This window comes from Anguilla anguilla, chromosome 8, assembly GCF_013347855.1.
Source record: "Anguilla anguilla isolate fAngAng1 chromosome 8, fAngAng1.pri, whole genome shotgun sequence".
Taxonomy (NCBI): domain Eukaryota; kingdom Metazoa; phylum Chordata; class Actinopteri; order Anguilliformes; family Anguillidae; genus Anguilla; species Anguilla anguilla.
In genome coordinates, this window is record NC_049208.1 from 11,771,001 (window position 1) to 11,780,747 (window position 9,747).

General features: G+C 42.0%; 1 protein-coding gene across 3 annotated transcripts; it reads left to right on the forward strand.

Moving 5' to 3' along the window:
* The first annotated feature begins 2,014 nt into the window (after nt 1-2,014).
* LOC118233042 (aquaporin-4-like) lies at nt 2,015-9,261 on the forward strand. 3 transcript variants are annotated; one of them, XM_035428354.1, is made up of 6 exons: nt 2,015-2,148; nt 4,978-5,395; nt 5,655-5,819; nt 6,810-6,890; nt 7,762-8,001; nt 8,104-9,261. In XM_035428354.1, exons 1-6 carry the CDS (start codon nt 2,120-2,122, stop codon nt 8,116-8,118), a joined length of 948 nt encoding a protein of 315 aa, XP_035284245.1. In that variant the 5' UTR covers nt 2,015-2,119; the 3' UTR covers nt 8,119-9,261. The 3 variants fall into 3 exon arrangements, with proteins under 3 accessions (XP_035284245.1, XP_035284243.1, XP_035284244.1); XM_035428352.1 differs by lacking the exon at nt 2,015-2,148 and adding an exon at nt 3,395-3,495; XM_035428353.1 differs by lacking the exon at nt 2,015-2,148 and adding an exon at nt 3,395-3,495 and having other exon boundaries at nt 7,762-9,261.
* The last annotated feature ends 486 nt before the right edge of the window (nt 9,262-9,747 follow it).

Here is a 9,747-nt window from a genome sequence, read left to right on the forward strand (position 1 = left end):
ACCGGCACGTGTACAGCACAGCCAGATATATCTTGAGCGCATAATTTTCAGTGAAACAATTTCCGATCTTACAAAGTACGAACGTGCTACGTGTGCAAAGCCTCACAAGATATTTTTCTCCATTTCTTAAGAAGATAGCATGCACTGTTATACATAACTGATAAACTGTTTGAATCATTAACAGGCTTTTTCTTTTGTTCAGCACAATATATATTCCCAATATGACGCATGCTATGCTCAATAAAATAAAGTGTGATTTTTTAAATTTTTTTAAAGAGCAGGGAAGCCTTTATTCATTACCTGAAATATGTATATTCAGCTGGGGGAAAGTATGACACCATAATATTGTGTCTGTGACCTTTCTCTGTCATATTCTGGAAGGCCGAGATCCTTTTTAATGAGACAAACAATAAATTAACTCACCAGCAAGCAGTGTAACATTATCAGCTACTCAACCTTAAAGATTAACTTATATAAATGAAATATCCATGCTGAGTGCTTTGTCATCTGTATTTCAATTAATGAAGTCAAGGCTAAAGACCATACAGATCATATTGCCTTCCTCTGTGAAAAGGTAGATCTTGTTGGCAGCCTATATGAAGTCTAAAATAAGGTAAACAAGATCATGATGAAACCCTAGGTGGCATATCAGATAAGCCAGTGGATCTGTAATGCAAGTGCTTATCCACACGGGCCGCAATGCATGACTGACCGTAATTTTTAGCAAGTGTGTCACCTGTTTTTGTTTGTTGTGCTGTCAAACACATCGGTCGTGGATTGCGTGGACGGCCATTGAGGCTTTGCGTTCGGTAAATAAATTGGCAAAGGGAGGATTGCTTTCAAAACAAACCACGCATATGCAAAAGTGTGTACTGTGGGTGGGCGGAATACGGGGCAGAAGCAGCGACAGGCGAAGGAGCCAATCAGAGCAGCGCATCTGTGTCATTAGTACGTATGCATCAAAACCGGGAGCCAGCATGCTAACCAATGGCCCCTTAGGCATGCCTGCAAGACCCTGGACAGAGTCGGGCAGCATCCTGCGCCAGGTGCCAGTACTTAGTCAAGAAGAACCGGATATATTTAACCTGCCCCGTCAAAAATGTCATACATTTGCAGATCGCATTGCATGTTTATCAAACAAAAAAATACAACTTCCCATTATTTGATGTATCATTTAGGAGAAAATTTTTAAAAATGCTACATTTGTACTTTTGTACTGCATGAAGTACTGAGATCTTTCATTTAATATTGTTGCTATGATTGGTATGATGTTTGTACTATTATATATATATATATATATATATATATATATATATATATATATATATACTGTATATATATATATATATACACACACACAGTATATATATATATATATAATAGTACAAATGTAGCATTTTAAAAATTCTCTCCTAAATGATACATCACATAATGGGACAAATGCTACATTTGTACTTTTGTACTGTATGAAGTACTGAGATCTTTCATTTAATATTGTTGGTATGATTGGTATGATGTTTGTACTATTATATATATACTATTATATATATAATGTGTGCGTGTAGAGGGAGAGAGAGAGAGAGAGAGAGAGAGAGATACATTTTTGAATGTCTATGGTGTTACGAAGTGGTTTCCTTAATGCCTGCCCTGAAAAGCTCATTATGTGCCAGGAAGAAATTAAAATGCAGCTTACACTTTCTCTGATAAATCACTCAGAGCAAGTTGAGACTGAACAAAGGCCAAACTCTCGAACGCAAGCGGCACAGCCAAAAAACGACAAGCCACTTGCTTTCAATTAATCTCGGAGGCCTTTGACCTTTGGACGCCGAAAAGGACCCTCGGAATGACAAATCGAAAAGCTTCAGCTGGGCCCTGGGCCCTGGCCCCTGGCGCGGTGCCCACTTAGTACCAGTGGGGCGGCAGGGGACCCCTCCGGCGCGAGGGAGCCGTCGCACGGAGCCCTGCCACAGATTTCTGCCGCCATCAAAGGCCCTGACCTTCATCCCGGCCAATGACACACAGCTGTGCACATTCTCCGAGTAATCGGACCCTCTGCCCGAGCGGCGAGGGCTCCTGATACGGCTTATAAAAGTATATCAACCTGCAGCCACGGAGCGACATGACTGAATCCCGGGCATCGAGGCTGGGGTGAGTCTGGGCGAGGGGCTGCAAGGTTGAGATTCTCGCTCTTTACCATCCAAACGTGACGAATATGCAAATATTACAATGCGCCGCACTGCCAAGGAATCTGACGTATTCATTTCAAACGTTTCAAGAGTTTGGAATGTCCTGCATATGTTGCAAAATATTATCTATGTGGTCACTTCTGGCACTGCGATCTTTACTTCACTCTAGTGTGTTTCTTTTGCACCTGTGCACCTTGAACTAATGCACTTGTTGTACGTCGCTCTGGATAAGAGCGTCTGCCAAATGCCTGTAATGTAATGTAATGTTATGTTAATTTGTTGCCGGTTTCATCCGTTCTGTTGTGGGATTGTACTGTGGAATAAGATATGAAATTGGCTGTGTGCTTTTTAAAATGTTCTCAAGGATATGTGCCTGAAATTAAAAGACTTAAACTTGGCAAACATTTATACATTTTCATGTATGGTAGTTTGACACAATAATTATTTTTAATATTCTGGATAATTCGATTTACAACCAGTTGACAAATATGTATATATTAGATCTCAAATGGGTATATCACAAATATTTTCTTCCATGCAGGTCATGTTCTGAATAAATCATGATTTAGTGATTTCATTAATATTCAGTTCAGTAAGTACATAGTTGCCCATCTACACTGTATACTAACTGATGGTTTTCTTGGAGTTTTATATGCATATCTCAATTTTTTAAAGTTTGGATAATATATCTGAATACAAAATGAGACAACATCCTGATTTGAAAATTACTAGTTGGAACTTTAAAGGTTTAAGGGTGAATGCCCAATAAACAGTCGCATTTTTAAACGGTTGAAATTGAAGCAAAATAAGACTTGTTTTAAAAATAAAAATCATGATATACTTAAATATCGTCATGAACATGCGGTTACACAATAGCTAAAGAAAATCATTTGAATATGCTAAAGTAGCCTGCTAACTGTAAAGAAGCCCAATACACTGTGTGTGTATCCATAGACTTAAGACGTTAGGGAGATCATTACTTTTGAAATGGAAATGGATCTCACTTTTCAAATCGCTTTGTTTGTTTGTCACTCTGTTTAGGGCACGAACTTTCAAAACACTGTGGCGGTGGTTTTTGATCACCGCGTATTTACGCATGTATTGTTTTTGGGCGGCGCAGGCGATCGCTGTCCCCTCCCTCCTTTTGCTCGTTAAGTTCCCTCTAATGGGACTGATGGCCCGTTGCTAACATATTAAAGTCCCAAGAAGGTAACGAACGTACAATGCGTGGTTCATCGTCAGTCCACAGGATCCCGGTGCTCTCCTCCACACTTGCCCTGTGTAGATCTCACCCTCGTGAAGCTTGTTTGTAAGTATCTTAATGAAACAACACAATCAACGAAACTGAATCTTCTGAAAATTGATTTATTTATTTTCATACCGATTGCTGCGTGTTGAATGGGTGAATTCACAATGGTATTGTATCATACGGATTATTGAACTTTGATATGTTCAATACAGGTGGATGAAAGCAAAAACTTGAGATTTCGAAAATTAAGCTTGGTAGTTAACCTAAAGCAGAAATTACGCCGAATTCTGTGCTGGACTCAACATTATCGTCAATTTTTACTAGACATATGTATGTGATGCAGATTCACATTTGAAGCGACTAGACACTAATTAAAACGACTATATGTGCATGTGCACATTTTCTTAGGCATTATCTTGCAGTGTGCGCATGATTATTCTCACTGATTCGTAGTTCGAAAGTCACGGGTGAATTTCCCCGTAGTTTTCGCGTATTGAGTCTTCAAATTGAAACAGTCCAGACTATAATTTACAAATGGTGCAATCACTGGGCCTGTCAGATCAAAACGCATGAACTGTAGCCCAGGTCAGATATATTTCTCTTCCATGAAAACTAACCAGCAAACATTAAAGGAAAGAGGAGAGACGAGGTATAGCGTAAGGTAGTAACCCCTTGGCCGCTGTAAGAATGCTGTTGCCACAAATAGATCCACCTGTTACGAGTGCAGTACAGGAAGACCGTGTTCCAGATATTACTTTCAGGTAGTATTATTTGTTTCTTTGTAAATATATACTGTATAATAATAATGATGTATTATGAAAATGAAACCATTATTATATGTTGTTGACTACATGTAATGGATAGGTAATAGTTTAATTGGATTGTATCACATGTCGGAGTAAGAGGATTAAGATGTCAGGGGAGCGGAAGGAGATGAAATGATATTTTCATTTTTGGGAAAGGAAGGGAGTAGGTTACTTTACAGAAAGGGGTTTGAAATTGTGGAATGACCGAAGTCCAACTTTATAGATGGATTTACTTTGCCTTTAAGACCACAGAAATATAGATACAGTATGATTAAATGAAAGGGTAAAAAAATATTAAAATGTGACAACTTGGGCTTGCAGACAAAGACATTTAAAATGTATCTTTGGGTGTCCTGGTCTTAGATTGATGTGACATTTGTTCTAAAATTACTAATGGGTTTACATTCTTGCATTTCAAAAATATGTATACTTTTATAAAACATAAAAGTATTGCATTTCAAAAATTGAAAGTAAATGTTTTTAGTCTGCAGAAAAACATGGCGCATGGTTCATATACAGTTTATGGTTCTCTGATGTCATATGGTAGCTCCACCCACTTAGTTGTTCCAGAAGGCTCATTCTCTCACCACATATTTCTTTAGCAAACAGAGCTTTCTTAAGGACTTTTTTTAAAGTAAGAAATCATTGTTAGACCCAATGACATCACAGTGTGTATGCGTATATATTTTTATTCCCCACATATTTAGACTTTTACTGTGGCTTTTTTAACCCTTAGGAAGTGTCTGCCTTCGTGTGACCGCGACCGCATGATGGCAGCGTTCAAGGGCATCTGGACCAAGAGTTTCTGGAGGGCGGTCTCCGGGGAGTTCCTGGCGACCATGATCTTCGTCCTCCTGGGCCTGGGCTCCACCATCGGCTGGTCGGCGGGCGAGGAGAAGCCGCCGCCCGCCGACCTGGTGCTCATCTCCCTGTGCTTCGGGCTGACCATCGCCACCATGGTGCAGTGCTTCGGCCACATCAGCGGCGCCCACATCAACCCCGCCGTCACGGCCGCCATGGTGTGCGCCCGCAGGCTCAGCCTGGCCAAGGCCGTCTTCTACCTGGCCGCCCAGTGCCTGGGGGCCGTCGCCGGCGCCGGCATCCTCTACCTGGCCACGCCCGGCAGCGTGAGAGGAGCCCTGGGCGTGACTACGGTAAGGCCGCCGCCCACCGGATCCCGTTCTTCAGCGTTAAATGAGTAACGTCTGATTGGCTATGCCTGTTGGTGTTCAGTGTGCAGCTTAAAGCGCTGTTTTATGTTAACCGTGGACAGTTAACGGAAACAAATTGAAAACTGTGATCGGTTTAATATCTGATACACTAGGATCGGCTGACGGGTTATAAACTGAAGAAATGGGAACGCGTGATGAGTGGTTAATGCAAATTTGTGTCCTTCCCCCTTCACCCCAACAGGTCAACTCCAACATCTCGGTTGGCCAGGGCTTCTTGGTGGAGCTCCTGATCACGTTCGAGCTGGTCTTCACCGTCTTCGCCACCTGCGACCCCAAGCGCACCGACCTCAGCGGCTCGGCCGGCCTGGCCATCGGCTTCGCCGTGGCCATCGGGCACATGTTTGCGGTGAGACTGCGGCTCTCTGCGCTATGGGTTTGAGTTTGAGTATCATGCTCGGGTTCATACGTCCGTAGTGAAATCATCCTGTTTGTTCTTGCATGTGTTTTGGGTTGTAAGTCCCCACAGGAGCGATTTGGTCCCATCTGCGGTAACTCCCACACTGGGCAGGCTTCCATAGCAATGGCACACGGTTAGCTAGCAACATATTCCCCGCTGTGACTTCCAGAGAAGGCTGCTCATAGAGAGAGGGAGAGATTGAGAGAGAGGGAGAGGGAGAGGGAGATGGGACGGAGGGAGAAAAAGAGGAATCGAGGGTGAGACAGGGATAGAGAAAAACAGAAGGAGGGGAGAGAGTGTTTGTGAAGTTTGTCCAGTAAATTTTAGGTACTGACTAAAAAGTGAACGAACACAAGACTGGAGAAAATTTGTTGGAAAAATAACTTAATGGTACCTACACCTTATTCATAAACCTGATAGTTGCAATAACTAAGTTAATTAAGCTGGAAAGGACAAAAATCCACACTCTCTATTTTAGGCCAAATTCTACAAGGAACAAGGCACATCTAGATTTATTGAAATCGGCTAATTGTTGCATTTCAGTGGAGTTATCTGTGGTTACCTAGCAACAGTGAAATAGACTTATGTGTATAGCTAGGCTAATTTGGTTCTGGGGTAGTGATAAAATGAGGATTCTTACACAACATAATGTTTGTGTTTGAGAGAGTCATAAAATGGGAAAATAGTAATTATTTATATTATTTTTATTATTATTGTAATAAAAAGGTACAGGTGAGCTCAAGTGGCCTCCAAATCTAAGCCTGCTGTATGCTAGTATGTGTGTGTGTGTGTGTGTGTGTGTGTGTTTGTGCATAAGTGTGAGTGTTTGTGTGTGTGTGTGTGTGTGTGTGTTTGTGTCTGAGTGGCCATATTACGCCTCATGAGTAGGTCTGGCCCCTCCTCTGTCCTCATAAATCTGTGCACTCTTTATTGTTTCAGATCCCTTACACTGGAGCCAGCATGAACCCCGCGCGCTCCTTTGGGCCCGCAGTCGTCACATGGAGCTGGAAAGACCAATGGGTGAGACGGAAACACACACGCTGCTCCCTAACTTCGGCTCAAGGCTTGGCCGCTATGTGGATTAAGTCGCGATGCCATAAATACATACGAGTGCATGTCTTGCAATATTTTAAAGGCGATCTCAGTAAACTGCTGCTCCGCGTGAAGTAGCCTTTCCTGTCACTGCGTGCTAATTAATTTGGCGCACGTATCCGGACTCAGAGATGACAAGTGCAGATGCTTCAGCTGCCAGCGGAGTGAGGCGGCCTTTAATTAAGCCACGTTCAAGGGCGCGGGCTACGCCGCTGCCTCCGCAGGCGAAATTTAAAGTGCAACAGAAGTATTTTATCGAAATTAATCACTGCCAGCGCGGGCTGATGCCCGGCAGTAGGATTTTATTGGCCCGAGTTGAGAAGTTTAGAAGGGGAGGCAAGGGCATCGATTAATCTGTGTATGTGGGATGAATGAATCTGATACTCTCCAGCTTTGTATCTGAGAATTCAAATACAAGTCGGTCTGAGGAGTGAAAATCGAGGCACCCACTGTTGGATTCGGTTTTTTTTTTGTTTTGTTTGTTTGTTTGTTTGTTTTTACACTTGAATACTGCAACAGATTTCTGGTAATGAACCTCTCCAAGACTTGTCTCATTTTCTCATTTTTAAATCTGAATCTGGGGTGTTACGTCTGTATAAATTTCAATCTATTTTAAATGAGAGTGATTCCTTCGTAAAAGCCTCACAAGAGGTGAATTAGATGAAAATATTACCTTAAGCCTGGGCTTTTATCTGCATGTCTATCTTTTTAATATGGAAAATGGAAATGTAAAGTGTACTAGTGTATCTGTAATAACAGGCCCATTAACAGGACAGTGGGTGTGGCTTATTTCCTGTAGGTGTACTGGGTGGGCCCCATCCTGGGTGGGATCATGGCCGCCGGCCTCTACGAGTACCTGTACTGCCCCGACCCAGAGCTGAAGAGCCGTTTCGGGGGAGTCTTCTCCAAGGACGCCTCCGGGAAATACAGAGAGGCCGAGGGCCTGGTGGAGAAGGTGACGGCGGTCCACACCGTGGACTTGGAGAAGGGGGAGAAGAAGGACTCCTTCAAAGACCCGTCCAGCGACGTCCTCTCATCGGTATGACTACCAAGAGCACTGGAGATGGAGACCAACCTTTGAACCTCTGCCACTTTTCTAGTCCCTGCCTAAAAGAGTTAACTCCGCCTCTTTCTCCCGTAGGTGGGGAGAGCCTAGCCAGGCACACACTGATTGGTTGGCTCACTTTACACAGCAGCATGGAAACCTATCACTTTTGGGGGGGGGGAAATACTGGCACAGTGGGAAACCAGAAAGAGCATACAGTTCTGACCAGTGAAATCGACCAGCAGCGTACAACATTTACAAATTTTCAACCCGCATTTTGTTGAAATGTGTCTCAGATTTCACACGATAATATCATTACTTTATTTACAGAGAAATGAAATGCTACAATATGGATCCAGCCCTAATAAAATCAGAATATTAATAATCAATATATGAGCAGGTATGTAAACATTGCCTGCATGCAATAAAATATGTGGGACATTCAAGTAAAGATGGTCTTAATGGCTGCGGAGTAAAGTACAGATTCCATGCTGTTATTATCAGAGGGAAGTACAGATTCATATTCATTGTAATTCTGTACTTTATTGGTTAATCTCCATTTCCAGTGCGCAAGTCTATTCCATTTTTTAAAGCTGGCTTTTCTTTAATAGCAATGTACTTTACTAAAGCAAATTTTGATATGCAATTTAGTATGCAATGATAGTTCGTTTGAAAATGAAAAATACATTTTTTCCAATTGTATTTATCGCAGCTAAATATTTATTGGTATGTTTATCCTGTAAATATTCTTGTATTTTAAAAAAGGCTTATGGTCCATGTTGGCGCATTGCTTGGCTTCCTCAATTTTTAGCCAATTATCTTCTTAACTTTCATGTTCACCATTGCTAGACTTTACGGTCCAATCGAATTTGGCTGCTCTACCATAAATCTGTAACAGATGAATTGCAATTTGACATTGTAAACATCTGTGAACGCAAGCTCTGCTTAGCATTTCAATGTCTTTATAACTGTGTTATGCTTTCTTTTACAAATACAAGGCTCGTTTTTATTCCAAAACATGAATAAATATCTAAATATTAGCAAATATAGTATTAAAATGGAAGTCAGTGCTAACATTGCAACAGTGCTGTAACTGTGTAACTGTGGAGTTTCTCCATCTGGCTACCCGGGGTTACTTCAGTAACTCCTTTCAATTTTTATTCCATCGAAATGTATTATGTTATCATTGTTATAAAGAATAATGTCAAAATATAAATATTGTATTAATGTGTTCAATAAATTGTTCATTCAAAAGTGGCTCGACTATACTTGTTCACTCAATCCTCTGAACCTCTTCTGCAGAGTTCAGATTCAATCAACATTTGGACTGAAATGGGTGGTTTTACTGGGACAGGGTTTTCAGCAGTGACAGAGGACTGAAATTGGTGGCTTTACTGGGACAGGGTTTTCAGCAGTGACAGAGGACTGAAATGGGTGGTTTTACTGGGACAGGGTTTTCAGCAGTGACAGAGGACTGAAATGGGTGGCTTTACTGGGACAGGGTTTTCAGCAGTGACAGAGGACTGAAATGGGTGGCTTTACTGGGACAGGGTTTTCAGCAGTGACAGAGGACTGAAATTGGTGGCTTTACTGGGACAGGGTTTTCAGCAGTGACAGAGGACTGAAATGGGTGGTTTTACTGGGACAGGGTTTTCAGCAGTGACAGAGGACTGAAATGGGTGACTTTACTGGGACAGGGGCTTTGGCAGTGACATGGGTAGGACTGAAATGGGTGGTTTT

Excerpts from the sequence above, each read along its gene's own strand:
- LOC118233042 (XM_035428352.1), top strand. The coding sequence starts at position 3,410 with ATGCGTGGTTCATCGTCAGTCCACAGGATCCCGGTGCTCTCCTCCACA. Across the intron at positions 5,396-5,654 it reads GAGCCCTGGGCGTGACTACG|GTCAACTCCAACATCTCGGT; the intron begins GTAAGGCCGCCG and ends TCACCCCAACAG. Across the intron at positions 6,891-7,761 it reads GGAGCTGGAAAGACCAATGG|GTGTACTGGGTGGGCCCCAT; the intron begins GTGAGACGGAAA and ends TATTTCCTGTAG.